Source organism: Myxocyprinus asiaticus, chromosome 7, assembly GCF_019703515.2.
Source record: "Myxocyprinus asiaticus isolate MX2 ecotype Aquarium Trade chromosome 7, UBuf_Myxa_2, whole genome shotgun sequence".
NCBI classification, from domain to species: Eukaryota; Metazoa; Chordata; class Actinopteri; order Cypriniformes; family Catostomidae; genus Myxocyprinus; species Myxocyprinus asiaticus.
The window spans coordinates 38,466,489-38,483,139 of NC_059350.1; the positions used below are offsets into that span (position 1 = coordinate 38,466,489).

General features: G+C 40.2%; 1 protein-coding gene across 1 annotated transcript in view; it reads right to left on the bottom strand.

Moving 5' to 3' along the window:
- The window catches only part of fat1a (FAT atypical cadherin 1a), a 119,089-nt gene that overhangs the window by 77,325 nt on the left and 25,113 nt on the right, over positions 1-16,651 (bottom strand). Inside the window, exon 3 of the mRNA XM_051703305.1 lies at positions 9,677-9,991. Within this exon, the coding sequence (XP_051559265.1) occupies positions 9,677-9,991 (315 nt within the window). The remainder of the gene's footprint in view (positions 1-9,676; positions 9,992-16,651) is intronic.

The window sequence follows — 16,651 nt, forward strand, 5'->3', positions numbered from 1 at the left end:
TCCCTGGTATTTTGAATGGGGAAAAATGTAAGAACATTGGGGGAAATGTTTATTTGGGAAAACTGGTTCACACAACGGCCCCACCATTCTTTATGGGGGGACAACATGTGGTACATATGTTCACTGTGTGTTTTGTGTACACTTGTGTTTGATGAACATTGAATTCTGTTATGAATGTCTCGAGACCCTTGGTTGAATTCGGAATGTGAGTTATTAATGTTCGCTCCCCAGTGCAAGCTATGGGGGAAACTGGACTATATTCTGGCTGCTGGGTGTTCAAAGCATGAACAACAGAGAACTCAACCCGATGCTGTCCGAAGGGCAAACAGGACTGACACGGATATGTTTGTATGGTCCGGTTTTGTTCACCGAATGGGGGCTCACCCTATGTTTCACTGCAAGTCCATCACACTCACTTCTGGTGTCCTGCTGGCCATTTAAAAGGGGCCTCATCCAAATGCCTACGTGGATGCGCCTGTGATTACGGGAATGAACGAGAACCCCAATCGGGGTGCAAAACTCGTGTTCGGCGCCTTATGCGGATCTCTGGTGGGACATTGCGAAGATACCAAACGTGAACACACCGGAGTGTGCACCACCGAACAGTCCAGATTGTGACACAGGGGCATTCATTATAAAGGCCTTGTCCTTGTCATATCTGCAAGCGTAAGCCACAGATGACGTTCCGCTGCCACGAGGCCCGCCATATTCCGACCAACAGCATGAGCAATATGTTTGGTAGCTCTTAGTGCCAAATCAGAAGCTCAGCGCAGTTCCATGACAGCCTCAGCATCCAGTCCAGCTTCCTCATCTAAATCCCTCATAAAATGGGCCTGGTAGCCTTGCAAAACCGCCAGCGTGTGCAAAACCAAAACCACCTGGCCCGAAGCCTGGTAGGCCTTGCTCAACAAGGACAATGTAACTCTGCATGGTTTCGAGGTGGTCACCGAAGAAGGAGAGAGATGGGCAACCAGCGCCTCTTCCATTGCCGGGACCAAAGTATATCCATGATTGATTGATTGATTCATAATTCTGGCTGACTAAGGTTGATCCCAGGACTTCGAAATCTCACAACGGAGGTCTGGGGAAAAAGGGAACAGCCTATGAGGCATAGCTGCGCACTAAAAACAGTCATCCGAGATCGATTTACGATCCGCCGACTGCGCTTTTTTCCACTGCACGTGTAATAACCTCCAGCAATTCCATTAAGTTGCCGAAGGTCTGGAAATACGACCACTAGGAAGCAAGGCTTCAGCCTGGCCACCAGCGAGATCCTCGGAAACCAATGCTGCCATAGACATGGCGTCCTCATCCTCAGCGCCGAAAAAAAAAAACGCAGTGCAGGCCTCAGAGCTAGGACGCAAATGCCCACGTGTAAACTCCATGGGAGAATGTCTAGCCGAATCCGGGGAGAGTGACAAAGAGAACCGTTGGTCGGCCTGCTGCTCAACTCCCATCTCCTCGGCAACTGTGCCGGCCTCCCACGAGTCAAATGGCTGCATGCTGCTGGTGAGCCTTTCACGGAGCACCCTGACGGTCATTAAATCACACTTTGGGCAATCCGAACCCTCCAACACGGACTCTGTGTGGCGAAAACCCAGACAGGCAATATGCATGTCATGGGAATCTTCACCGACGATGAACCGCATTAACAGAGGTAAGCACTTCCTAAATTCCATCCTGTGTTGCCACTCAAAAGGGAGAATAATAATGATCCTCGCTTCGACGTGAGTCGTTGGTACAACACGGGCCAGACAAGATTGTGCACTAAAGAACAGAAAATCTGACTCGATCGCGTGAAGCGAGCGCCTTTACGGAGCCCATGACGTAGCTCCCTAGGGGCATCGCTTAAGCGCCATCAGCCAATAAATTGCCATGACTGTCTAAGGGCTTCAGACCACGTGACACTCAGGGTGTGTCCCAATGCGATTATGCAGCTCAAGTTCCTATGAAAGGAAACTTGCTTCCTTCTGCTCTGACAACGTTCCCCAACTCTGCTGATTGGTTTTTACAGCAGGACAATGCTCCATGCCACACAGTCAGGTCAATCAAGGTGTGGATGGAGGACCACCGGATCAAGACCCTGTCATGGCAATCTCCAGACCTGAACCCCATTGAAAACCTCTGGAATGTGATCAAGAGGAAGATGGATGGCCACAAGCCATCAAACAAAGCCAAGCTGCTTGAATGTTTGCACCGGGAGTGGCATAATGTCACCCAACAGCAATGTGAAAAGACAGGTAGAGAGCATGCCAAGACGCATGAAAGCTGTGATCGAAAATCAGGGTTATTCCACCAAATATTGATTTCTGAACTCTGCCTAAGTTGAAACATTAGTATTGTGTTGTTTAAAAATGAATATGAACTTCAATGTTTCCCATTAATTACCTAGACTGTGGCGGCCCGCCACCAAAAATATTTGTACACTTCTCATAATAACATGAAAAATCTCTAACATTGCGTTTTGCGCCCTTGCTTCGGCAAAGTCTCTCTCACTCTCAGTCAGCCAGCCTCAGCCCTACCCCCCGCTGTACACACGTATGCTCACACACACAAACACACATACACACACACACTGGAACTGTTAATGTTATTACCAGTGGCTCTGACAACGTAACTATTTTCAGCATCTGAGGAGCAAGTTCAACACAGATAACCACTTTTGCTTAATTTCTTTGGCTCACAGGGCTCGACATTAACGCTTATCCAGGACAAGTGGATTTCTGAAGGGGCAAGTAAAATTCTCTTTAACAGAGAATTTTGTGGCAGCAGTGCAGTGCATAAACTTATGCATATATATACGGGTCAGGAACCTCAGTTAATGTTCACATCAACCATCAGAATGTGATCTCAGTGATCTCAGATTCTACCTATATATTATTTAATATTAAACTATAATATTTTGTCAAAATATGACAGTTACTTTTACTCATGTAAAATTGTGAAATAATTTTGTAAAGGTGATGATGTGTAATGAAAGAAATATATACAGCGCATAGCACAGTGTTGCTCTTTTCCTCCTTAGTGCTGTTTGGCATGTCAGGGCTGTCTACTGTTTGAGAGGTTTGACTTGACTTCCTCCGTAACACTTTAAACTAGAAAAGTCTTACTAGAATTGAAATGGGTCACATCAGTTTTGAGGTCTGTGTGCTGCAATATCGAGGGAAGTCTGGTTGTTGCGCATGCGTGTCCCTTTCAATGAAACAATAAGACCTGTTTACAGTTGCCAAAAGACAAACAGCCCCTCTCTTTCAAGCAATTAGTTATCTCATGCACACACATGCACACATAACTAAATCAACCAGTCAATATCATCCAAGGTGGTTTTGTGACAAAGCAGTCAAAAATGTCGGCTGACAAATAAATAATCAAACTTTGACGCTTCACATGTGCTCTTCTCCGATCTAGCAGCAAACCAACAAACAAGTTTATTCTGTTTCTTCCCACAGATCCTATTTTTTGCAGTGCAGCTTTGTAGATGTGCCAGCACAGGCCTCTGCTCTTTTCGAGCATGTAATTACAGAGGTTTTGCCTGCTGTATATTTAACTGCAATATTGTCAGGCGTAACATGTTGGGAAACAAAATGCAATACTAAGATAGAGGTTGGCGGTGATAACAATTTAGCTCTGTATTTAAACTGAGATTAACAGCACTCTGAGATGGACTTGCTGTGGTTTGTTTTATAATCAGAACACCCATGGAAACCTTATTCAAATATAAACAATGCAGGTAGCTATGGTTTTATTACAACATGTGATAAGGTTTAGTGTTATTAGTTAATTGCTTGATGGCTTTGAGCCATATCTCATGAAGTGTTATAAGGAGGTAATGATTGATTCAAATGGCTTTCATCAAATCTAGTAATATAGTAGGCTACAATACTGTCACACACATTCTGTTTCTCTCTCTCTCTCTCTCTCTCTCTCTCTCTCTCTCTCTCTCTATACACACACACACACACACACTAAATGGCTGCAGTTACCCATTAGAGATTTAGTAGGGATCAGCTCTGTTTCGACTTCTGGAGTGTCTCAGTGATGAAAGTTTAATAGGCTTTGATATGCAGGTACACACCTAACATGTCTGCAACCTTACCTACCCTCAAAAACATGCCCTCGCACTCAATCACTCTCTAGCACATTTCCTAAATACCTCTAAAACTGAAACAGGGAATATTAACCTCAGCTAAGGAATTCTTTTTGAGGTGTGACTGAAATCGATCTTTTACTGAGGAGGTTGTTGCTGCAATCTTTCATGTTCTTTTTACGCAGTGACTAAAATCTTTCATCTTTGTAAGGAAGTGACTGAAATGTTTCATTTATTTTTTAGGTAATGACTTAAACCTTTTATTTTACTTTTGAAGTAGTGACAGAAAATTGTCCTCTTTAAAGTTAGTGACTGAAATCTTTTACATTATTTTGTCGCACTGGTGTGACTTCAAAACTGCCCCACTCTTATTGAAGCACTGCCATTTTCTGCTGCACATGGAAAACACCAAAAGCCAAATACTCCAATGGTGTAACGGAATCACCCTACTCAATTAAACCATGCAGCGCATCCGCCGCCCAGCAGCTTGAGAGCAGAGCAGGACCGGTGTCCCGCGCAGCGCTGACGAATAGAATTATCTGTTATACACCTGTATGATATCGGAAATTTAAAAGCTTTGTGCTGAATCTAGTTTAAACCAGATTAAACAGCCCCAACATTCTAAACAGCAGTGATGAGGTAAACAGGAAAACACAGTGCCATGCACAACGGTAATTACAAGGATTTTCAATCCACATTTTACCACCCTTATAGAAATTGTGGAAATGATGGTGTTTTGGCAGAAATGTTGTATATAAATAATACAATTTACTATTATTATATTAAATATTCTATGCATGTCATCATGATTTCATTTAATGGCTTAAATTATTGGTTATTGTGAAATGCTTAAAAAAACATTTACTTCCTCACTCATAAGCTTTTCTATATCTGTACAAATGGAAAACCAATGTGGTCAAAACCAATCAACCTTGAGGCTGAATTTTAATCATTTTATTGATTGAATATTTTTTGAAATATTATTTAAATAAATATTACATAATTAAGCTGACAAACTACAACATGATGTAACTGGTTCTGCATAGAATAGATCCCCTCCATTGAACTTTATTCATCTTACAGCATTGTACACACTGTGCAGCTGTCTGTTATGTAGATGAGTGAGGTGGACACATCCCTGATTATTCCCAGTTATGTTATGTCTGAGTCTGAAAGTGTTTGGGTGGCTGAGCACTCTGTCTCGTAGGCTTTGTCTGTCTACAATACAACATTACATACCAATATGATTTTACAGCGAGATCAGTTATGCTTGCGGAGCTCTTCCTCTGGAGATCTGATTTGCACTTTTAAGATGACAAAATATTTCAGGAACTTCTCTGAACCTGTTGATTACTAAGAACGATGCATCATAAAAATTGTGATTCAAAGAGATGTCTCAAAGATAGACATCTTATCTCTTTCTCATGGTAACACACACAAACAAACACTTTAATAATCTACACATCCGTTGCTTTTGGAACAGTTGACGTTTAATGACTAATAAGTCAGACAGCCTCAGTTTCCTCTCTTTTTTCCTTCCATGGACCGGATCCAAGTGTGGAATATTTAGTGAGAGAACATAGTCTGTTGGAGGACAAACCCTTATTTGGTCTGAAAACTCTCACTGGCCACGGCTAGCAAAAATAACCTTCACATTTGTGTATGTGACTGCATGAGGGAAAAAGACCACACAAGTCAGTAAAACACTGTGAGAGAGGCTGGCCACCAGCTTTCACAGACTAGCCAAACCCTTCAACTCAAATAAAACTTGAGGGCCAGTTTCTCAAACTGATTACTTTCAGCTTCACAATGTGTAACAAAGCTTGAATGGGATTTTATTCATTTTATGCCCTAATTTAGTCCATATAAAGCTTGTGAGTTTAAGAGAAATGTAGGGAAATTACTACAGACTTCTGCTTTACAGCTTATTCCCATTACCAAGCACTGAAATATCACTAACAACAGTCAAAAACGAGTGAACAGTCTGTATTTACTTAACATAAATCCCTTTCTCACTAAAGGCCGCGTGTGGACATTCAGTTTCGATGGCAATCTCTGAATAGAACTGGGCTCTAGTGCTCTCTGCATTCACCCTGTATGTGTGTGTGTGAAAGAGAGAGAGACAGACATACAGCACACAGAGAGAGAGAGAATTCACGTATATGATGCACTAGATTTAATTACTTTTTTTGTTGAGCAGTTCAATATGAAAACAGCCAAATCGCAGACATTTAGGGAATCTAGAAATCCCGACTGATAACTTTTTAAGGGATGAAAAAAGAGGAAACGTCAGTGAAAAGCGGACGTATGGTCATGATAGGTTCCACTGAAAAATCTTCAGATTTGTGGCACGTACCTTTGCATTATTTCTGCATTAACAAGTGCCGGCTTCTCTCGCACTATGTCGAGAACAACTTGGTCTCTCCTCATTCACATACACTCACAGCGTGACATGAGATATGAACCTTGTAAAGATGATTATAAAACAAAGGCTTGATTTAAATGTTTTTCATCTTTGTTATCTTCCAAAATGACGGACAGTATTTGGAATTATCAGTCGATGTTAAAAAAAAGGCAAGTGATGGAGAATTAGTTTAATGCAACCTCTGAATATTACATCTGGTTTGACTCGGAATATTTCAGCATTGGTAGCTTTTGGGGGGCTTACTGTTGAGACATTCATTTTCCAGTAGTTTTTAAGCCACCTGTAGTTGTTATAACACCCTATAACAGCGCATAATTATCCAGATCCTTAACTGCTCGCCATCACCAGTAACGTTAGTCTAGCTGATAACAACAACTAAGCGGAAATGTGGAGCACCTGAGAGGAAGTCTCTCGCCGTAATGGTGCCGCCCATGGAGAAGTCAGGAAAAAGGTGGATTGGAAAGAAAAATCATGAATGGGATTTGCTTTTCTGCTCGGAAAATGTCAGAGATGGCTATGCTATCCATATTCATTTCATAGCTCTATACTCTATAGAAATAAGTCAGTTGACAACATATTGTAGATGTTTTTTATTTCTCCAGAGTAAGCAATACAATTGACATCTGGGAATGTATGGACACTACTATCACCCTGTACCTCATCAAATCTTTGAAAATGTTATTCTATGCACTAAAACAAGTTGAGACAACAATAGTGAAAATATCTCAGGCGCAAGGTAATTTGACCTAACATGTTTCTGAAAAGTCCAGAACTTGAAGTGTGAATCATTTCAAGATTCCCTACAGCTGCCCACCTCTTAATCTTCTTTTTGCACCTTTTTACGCCTGTTCTCATCTGTATGCCGGTAAAATCATGTTCTACTCTACAGGGGTAGAGGAGGACGAGGAGGGGGGAAAGCCATTGCTATATAAAATATTCAGTGTGGGTCCATTTAGCAAACCCCATATGAGTACACAGTGATCCATGAAGAGAGTGAGAATGAGAGCAGAGCGACAGCATGTGAGAGAGACAGGGTGAGAAAACAAGAAGACGCAATAAGAACCGGGAGCAGGCAAGCGTGCCTCCAGACTTATTCACTGAGCATTGTGCTTAACTGTATGCTTCAATAGATTTACATAAAAACACAGGTCTGAGAATACAGCAGAGCACTCTAAGAATCTCAGAGGACCATTAGAACATAGCTAACCTATCTCTTCCTCTCTATTTGTAAGTGTCCTGCAGATGGATGTCTACTGCAATAGACAGATTGCTTTTTTGTTACAAATGTAGTTCAACGTTAAATGAAAAGTGCTCTCGGATTGTGAAGGAAATTAATAACTGAGTAGTGTGTGAGCTGAAAAAATAATTAACAGAATTGTTGTGTTTTACCAAATAAGCACAATATTGTGGTTTGGTATAATTCTAGGTTCTCTAAAGACAGAAATAAGAGTGTGAGATGTTAACATGTTGTGTATTTGTGAATGAGTTCTGGATTGAAAATTGGATGAGATGAAACATGCTCCTGTCTTTGGGTTTCATATAAGCATCAAAGCACATAGTTAACAACAAAGAAGATAGATATGGTACCGTATTAAGTACTATACTAGTAGGGATGGGCATGCTGGTCCCCGAGTAATTCCCCGGGTACTCATTGACAGAAATGAGTACAAATGTGCATTAGGGCTTTCAAATAAAAATTTGAATATTCGTCGAATGTAAGATAAAAAATGCACATTGGAATGCGAAAATTAACATTAGAATATTGGATGTGTGCCAAGCACTGACAATGACTGATATTCTTGGACTAAAACAGACACAGTGCAAAAAATAGAACAGAACACGGGTGTCTCACGATGCGTTTAAAATGCTGAATTTCCTTTTAAATTGGCACAGTGTCTGAAAAAATGAATAGTTTCTTCATGAGACGCTGAAAAAACAGTGAGACATGGCACAACTGTCAAAGACATCCGTCTAACGCATGCTTACATGGAAAAAGAAGGCACACGTTCGGAGTGAAAGCCCCCCCTGAGATGGAGGTCTTTAGCGGTTGTGTGTTGACTATGTCTTGCTCTCTTATCAGTGTCTCGCTGCATAAGCATTAAACTGTACATTCAACTGTATTTAATGAAAAACACTCTGCACGTATTATAAAGCTTGAGTCAGTGGTAGTACTTTGGCACTGGTATAGGTACTGCCTGCAACACTAAGTTAACATAGAAGTGTCTTTTGAAACGTTTCTTTTCTTGTTTTACATTTAATTTGAGAATATAAACTGGCTAAATCTTTTGACTTTATAATTTTACGCATATTTGTTAACAGCCAGATATGTTCTTTGCAATAAACATTCGCTATAATGGATCTGAGTGGTTTATATTGATTTGTTGTGCCCTCTTGTGGATGTAGGAGACAAAAGTCAATTAAAAAATCTGTACGATTTTTACCCCTACCTGGAATAATGTCTTTAAAATTAGAATATAATTCGAATATTGGAAATATTTCAGTGAAAAATTCAAATTTAGCTTCTCAGACCTGTTGACAGCACTAATGTGCATGTCTATGTAAATATGTCAGACAGATTTCTTTGGCTGCTGCACTGCGTCTCGTTGTTACAAAAAGTTGGCATAATCAAAATATAATGCATCATATTTTATCATTATATGATTATGTGAAGTGCGTCTCTCTGCTCTTCATTTAAGTTACTGTAATTGTCTTAATAAGCGTGCACCACTATTTTTATCACGGCTGTCTAAATCGTGTATTTGCAAACCATGGTTGACCTGACAGAAGACACCATAAACATCAAGTTTTTTATATTTCATGTTAAGTTGAAAGTAGCTTTGAAGACCCTGCATTCTGTTCCATTCAGCTGCGCTCTGTCTAGCTGTTTAAAAGGAAGAAATCACCTGGTGTGTGTCTTGTTGATGTTTTTGTATGGAAATTCAGACTTGGTGTCAAAATACCATTTGGCTTAGAGCTTAAACACAGCAAATGTTGAACAAGTTTTTCTTTTAAACAATTAAAATAGTCGAGACATTCACCCCGTTTCTGTTTCAAACCATTATTCGAGCAGTTTAGATTCTTCTCAAAGTCTACTCCTGTCTACCTCTGAGGCATCAAAAAGTCTGTAAGATGAAAACATAGAGCTTTATCTCAAGATCACTCACCTGTCTTAGGGCTGATGCTGAAAAAGCCCTGGGGGTTCCCACTAGTGATCTTGTAGGAAAGCTTTTCACTGGACTTGGTGTCCGGGTCAAACGCCTCGATTTGGATGATGGAGACGTCTTTGGGTGAGTTCTCCATGACTGAGGGGTAATAGACTGGTTCAGAGGTCTGAGGAGCATTATCGTTGACATCCTGGACTTCTATGTACACCTCCACGAAGGAAGAGAGTGGGACAACACCGCAGTCCGTGGCATAGACTGTCAGCCAGTAGTGAGGTACGGTTTCGTGATCCAGCAGCTCTTGTGTTCGAATCACACCTGAGAACACAAGGACAACTTAGAATCTCCATGTCTTAATATAAGATGCATCAATTGGCATATTTTTCTTCACTTTAAAGATACAGTAAAAAAAAAAAAATATCAATTTGTTTCACTGCCCAAATCAACTATCAGCGTAGCTACAACATCACCCAAAAGCTTTCAGTTACCAATCCCATTGTAAAAATACCATACTTGCAAGCATACTTGTCACCCATGATCAATTAAAGTAATTGTTCAATACAAGTTAAGCTCAATCAACAGCATTTGTGGCATAATGTTGATTACCACCCAAAAAATTTTTTGACTTGTCCCGAGTGTCTGATAATAGGGAGGTTATCAGGATAAAGTGAGTGGTATTCAGCTAGTCATATGATTTCAACATGTTTGCCACCATGATGGCCACCATCATTATGTACAATAAAACATTTTCCAGGAAACTGATATGACTGGAGTCTTCAGCTCATGTGGGTGAACATCATTTTTAGGGATGCTCCGATCAGGATTTTTATAGCCGATACCAATCACCGATCTTCTTGTCACCTGATCGGCCGATACCGATCCCGATCATTTCACCTTTTATCAGGATCTCTGTCATAACTGGCTATATGTAAGCTTTCTACACACTGTCACTATTAATTGAATTTTTCTCTTCCCAGTAATATCACTTTGCCTAGTTTTTGCTGACAAAAAAAAGTTTAAAAGGCTTATTATAATGATTTTTTTTAATAAGACTTTAAAACAAGTATAGGCTAACAAAATATTCTCCATATTAAGACAAGTGTAAAACTGAAGACAAACTGATAACTCATAGGTGCAATTAAAACTAATGTGACATTTTTGGTTATTGATTCATTGTCATTATTTCATATAATTATTATTATTCCTTATTTTATTTCTATTTTATTTTTGCATTATATTTAATACATTATATTATGACATCTTAATATTTTATAAAGAATTATTATATTTATAAATTCCTGCCTTTTCTTTTAGTTGGATGATTAATAGTTCATTTTTCAATTGTTGCTGCTTGAACTTTACTGAGGGGAACACGCACTCTCTCATGAGGGAGATGAAAGGAAAGTGGAGAAAGAGCGCATGTCTCTGGACTCTACGGGTGCTGCTACTGTTAATGCCGTTTAATCAGGAGATATTTAATAAAGATGTTTGAATTACACCACATCTTGTAACTCGCGTCATTACCGAGATGCCTATGCCTGGCGGAGACTGAGAAGCTGCCTCCATGAATGATAATAAGGACTGTTTCACAGCTCGTGCTGTTTTCCCTTTGCCTTGTTGCATGTGAAACGCCACATTAACAGTACAGTACACAAACTTTTAATATTCGCCGTACTTCTCCCACTGCATCGTTCTTAACTGCTGAATTAAGTTTGTTGTCTTACAATACTATGCCAGTATTTCCCACACTCCGTGATGTCATGACAGTGCTGCTGATGTCTTAAAGGAGCCGCGCGTCTATTACGACATGAGCGATCGGTTTATGCGATCGGCCAAATTACCGATGACCGATCAAGTCATAGGATGTAAATATCGGCCGATACCGATCGGTGGCCGATCGATCGGAGCATCCCTAATAATTTTACACATATATTATTCAAAAGTACTAATTTCTTCAGGTGTAAAACTTGAAGTGGACCTTTAAATAGCATCTCTACATTTCTCAGACCCAACATCATATGCCCATCATTCTTTGCCAACGATAATGGCAGCGTAATAAGATGCATATAAGTGGCTCTGAAAGGTTTGAGGGGGAACCTAATACTCTTATGGATTATCTTATGGCCCTCTTAGTGTACAATGCCTTTATTAAACTCAGCTTTGCTTGGAACTAGAGTCACCTGTTCAGCTCTCTACCTCGCAATTTTAAAACATTAGATTGGTTTAGAGCATGGGCCATGTGTGTGCTGCAATGCACTCAGCTGTGTCAACAGTCTGCCTATTCAGATGGGCAAGACTCTGTTTTACAGCCACAAAGTAATAAGAGGGGGGTGGAAGAGGAGGTGTAGGTTGTCAGAGCGCAAACAGCAGCTCTGCATACAAAGAGCAGTCAAATCCATCACATATGATGGTGAGTAGAGAGAAGAAGGGAAAGAAGGTGAAACAGACTTTGATCTATACATACATTCATGCAACCAGTGTGTGCTGGTGTAAGAAAATGTGGCATAATTTATGAAGCAGAATGACTCAATACGTTTTATTGTCATCATCTGGCCAAATAAAGCGTAGGCCTGTTTGAATGTAATAAAGAAATTTGCTTGCTTGAAAAGCTGTGCCGTAATGTTATCTGTGACCGAGTGATCTCATCGTAATGGAGGCAGGCATAGGTGGGTGTTGGTGAATAGATAAAAAGAGGAAGAAATACACTCCCTGGCCAAAGTTTACAGAGGCAAGAACAGGGAGGTTCCCATCATTGAAAACTCAAGCCGATTAAACTTTGAGATCATACTTCACTGGCCTTAGAAACCTTAGGATCCGGTCTTGTTCAGGTTTCACATTTTTTAATCAAGAATACAGTCTCAACCACTAATTCTCATTTAAGCCAGCTTAGCAGTTTTTGTTTAGCTAAAAAGTACAAGCAGATAACAGGCTGTAAATGAGAGCATGCATCACAAGGGAGCAATTTTTGAATTATTTGTTCCAGAACAATCTTTTCCACAGTGCATAGCTCCAGTTCAAAAGTCTTAAAGGTTCTTTGTTTCCTTAACTTGCTCTGCTGGGCTGAAACAAACTCAGAGGACCTGAAGTAGTCTCAAGGGGGTTAAGTGAGAAAGAAGGGACTTACTCCTTTAAAACAGACCAAAAAAAAAAAAAAAAAACACTTTCACAGGCTAAGGCTGTTTTATTTGACATTCTTTGCTCTATTTCTCATTCATCATTGATCGGTAACACCTGACATTAGCTAGTTTGCTTAAGGCTCTAATATAGGAGGTAGTAGAGCTGCACAATTCTGGATAAATAGAGATTCACGATTTATTTGCTTAGAATAAAGATCATGATTCTCTCACGATTCTGAAGAAAAAAAATGCCTATGTGATTTACAAAACCTAGACATAAGGGTACTAAACAAAGTAACATGTAATGTACTAGAGGCTCTGACAAAATGTTCTCTAATTCAATCTATGCAAAAAGGCAATAAAGTTGTAAATCAAATATATAAATTTAAAATTATGTTAAAAAAGTGCATAAAAAATATATGAAAGATTTAGCCCGTTTCTCACATACTAAGTACAAAGCAAAACGATTGGGAAAAAGCTTCGTTAACAGTTTTATGTCAACTTAGTTTTGCACTGGTAGGCAAATATGCAATAAAACACTGTTATTTTTCTAATTATATATATACATATATATCTATACACACACACACACACACATACACTGCATTTACAATTATTAGGCAAGTGAGTATTCTGATCTTATTAATTCCATGCACATTTTCCAACTCGAAAGCATATAAACTTGAATGCTTATTGGATTCAATCATTTTCAGGTTATATGTATTGGTGTAATGAGGGAGGGTGTGGCGAAAGTGACTAACACCTTATATCAAGGTGTGCATAATTATTAGGCAGCTTCATTACATCAGGTAAAATGGGCCAAAAAAGGGATTTAACTGACACTGAAAAGTCAAAAATTGTAAAATGCCTTTCAGATGGATGCAACACTCTTGAAATAGCTAAAATATTGAGGCATGACCACCGGACAATCAAATGTCTTGTTGCGAATAGTCAACTGGGGTGCAAAAAACGCATGGAGAAGAAAAGGCGCAAATTAACTGCAAAAGACTTGAGAAGAATTAAATGTGAAACTACCAGGAACCCATTATCCTCCAGTGCTACCATATTCCAGAACTGCAACCTACCTGGAGTGTCCAGAAGTACAAGGTCAAGAAGGTTGAAACACGACCACCACTGAATAAGATTCACAAGTTGAAGCATCAAGATTGGGCAAAGAAATACCTGAAGACAGATTTTTCAAAGGTTTTATGGACAGATGAAATGAGAGTGACTCTTGATGGACCAGATGGATGGGCCCATGGCTGGATCACTAATGGACACAGGGCACCACTTCGAGTCAGGCACCAGCAAGGTGGAGGAGGGGTACTGGTATGGGCTGCTATCATTAAGGATGAGGTAGTTGGACCTTTTCGAGTTGAAGATGGACTGAAACTCAACAACTAAACCTACTGCCAGTTTCTGGAAAGTACTTTCTTCAAGCAGTGGTACAGAAAGAAGTCCTCAGCATTCAAGAAGGCCATGATCTTTATGCAGGACAATGATCCATCACATGCATCCAAGTACTTCACTGCTTGGCTAGCCAGCAAGGGCCTCAAAGATGCCCAAATAATGACCTGGCCCCCTTCCTCACCTGACTTTAATCCTATTGAGAACTTGTGGGCCCTTCTCAAACGTGAGATTTACAGTGAGGGAAGACAATACACCTCTTTGAACAGCATTTGGGAGGCTGTGGTTGCTGCTTCAGCGAAAGTTGATCGTGAACAGATCAAGAAACTTACAGACTCCATGGATGGAAGGCTCATGGCAGTTACTGAAAAGAAGGGTGGCTATATTGGTCACTGAATATTTTTGAGAGGCCAAAAATGTTATTTATTTGTCATTTTGTGTTACTTATTTGTTGCATTTACTCTAAAAATTGAGAATAAACAATTGAGTTGGGAGAAATTATTTTTGTAATTTAGTTGCCTAATAATTGTGCACACTTATATATTCCCCTGAGAAAGACAAAACTCACTTTTCCTTTGTTAAACATTCAGGTTTGAGGTTCAATAACATTTTGGATTGACTGAGAGCATTGTGTTTGTTCAACAATAAAATTAATCCTGAGGAATACAATTTGCCTAATAATTGTGAACGTAGTGTGTGTATATATATATATATATATATATATATATATATATATATATATACACTATATTGCCAAAAGTATTCGCTCACCCATCCAAATAATTGAATTCAGGTGTTCCAATCACTTCCATGGCCACAGGTGTATAAAATGAAGCACCTAAGCATGCAGACTGCTTCTACAAACATTTGTGAAAGAATGGGGCGCTCTCAGGAGCTCAGTGAATTCCAGCATGGTACTGTGATAGGATGCCACCTGTGCAACAAGTCCAGTCGTGAAATTTCCTCACTACTAAATATTCCACAGTCAACTGTCAGTTGTATTATAACAAAGTGGAAGCGATTGGGAATGACAGCAACTCAGCCACGAAGTGGTAGGCCACGTAAAATGACAGAGCGGGGTCAGCGGATGCTGAGGCGCATAGTGCGCAGAGGTCGCCAACTTTCTGCAGAGTCAATCGCTACAGATCTCCAAAGTTCATGTGGCCTTCAGATTAGCTCAAGAACAGTGCATAGAGAGCTTCATGGAATGGGTTTCCATGGCCGAGCAGCTGCATCCAAGCCATACATCACCAAGTGCAATGCAAAGCGTCGGATGCAGTGGTGTAAAGCACGCCGCCACTGGACTCTAGAGCAGTGGAGACGCGTTCTCTGGAGTGACGAATCACGCTTCTCCATCTGGCAATCTGATGGACGAGTCTGGGTTTGGCGGTTGCCAGGAGAACGGTACTTGTCTGACTGCATTGTGCCAACTGTGAAGTTTGGTGGAGGGGGGATTATGGTGTGGGGTTGTTTTTCAGGAGCTGGGCTTGGCCCCTTAGTTCCAGTGAAAGGAACTCTGAATGCTTCAGCATACCAAGAGATTTTGGACAATTCCATGCTCCCAACTTTGTGGGAACAGTTTGGGGATGGCCCCTTCCTGTTCCAACATGACTGCGCACCAGTGCACAAATCAAGGTCCATAAAGACATGGATGAGCGAGTTTGGTGTGGAAGAACTTGACTGGCCTGCACAGAGTCCTGACCTCAACCCGATAGAGCACCTTTGGGATGAATTAAAGCGAAGACTGCGAGCCAGGCCTTCTCGTCCAACATCAGTGTCTGACCTCACAAAAGCGCTTCTGGAAGAATGGTCAAAAATTCCCATAAACACACTCCTAAACCTTGTGGAAAGCCTTCCCAGAAGAGTTGAAGCTGTTATAGCTGCAAAGGGTGGGCCGACGTCATATTAAACTCTATGGATTAAGAATGGGATGTCACTTAAGTTCATATGCGTCTAAAGGCAGATGAGCGAATACTTTTGGCAATATAGTGTATATTCAAAATTATCTTGATTATATCATTAATATTCGATATTTCGCCCAGCCCTACTTGCAATTGCGACTTTATTTCTCGTTACTGTTACTTTATATCTCGCAATAACGACAGTCTTTCAACTATGAGAAATAAAAGGCGCAATTAAGATAAATTAAGTCACAATTACGAGAAATGAACTCGCAATTATGATAAATATACTCGCAATTTCGAGATATAAAGTCAGAATTTCCTTTTCTTTTTTTACTTTTACCTTTATTTCATGGTGGGATCAATAAATAAATTCACAACTGCGAGATATATTTGTAGGGATAGGGCTGGGCGATATGACGATATATAGTGTCAGTCGATAGAGATTTTGCTATATCATGTATATCGCGATATGTAAATATCCATGAAAAATGTCAACTGCAAACTGTTTCGCGAAACGATAATCACTCGTAATACAAGCAATCTGTTTTACC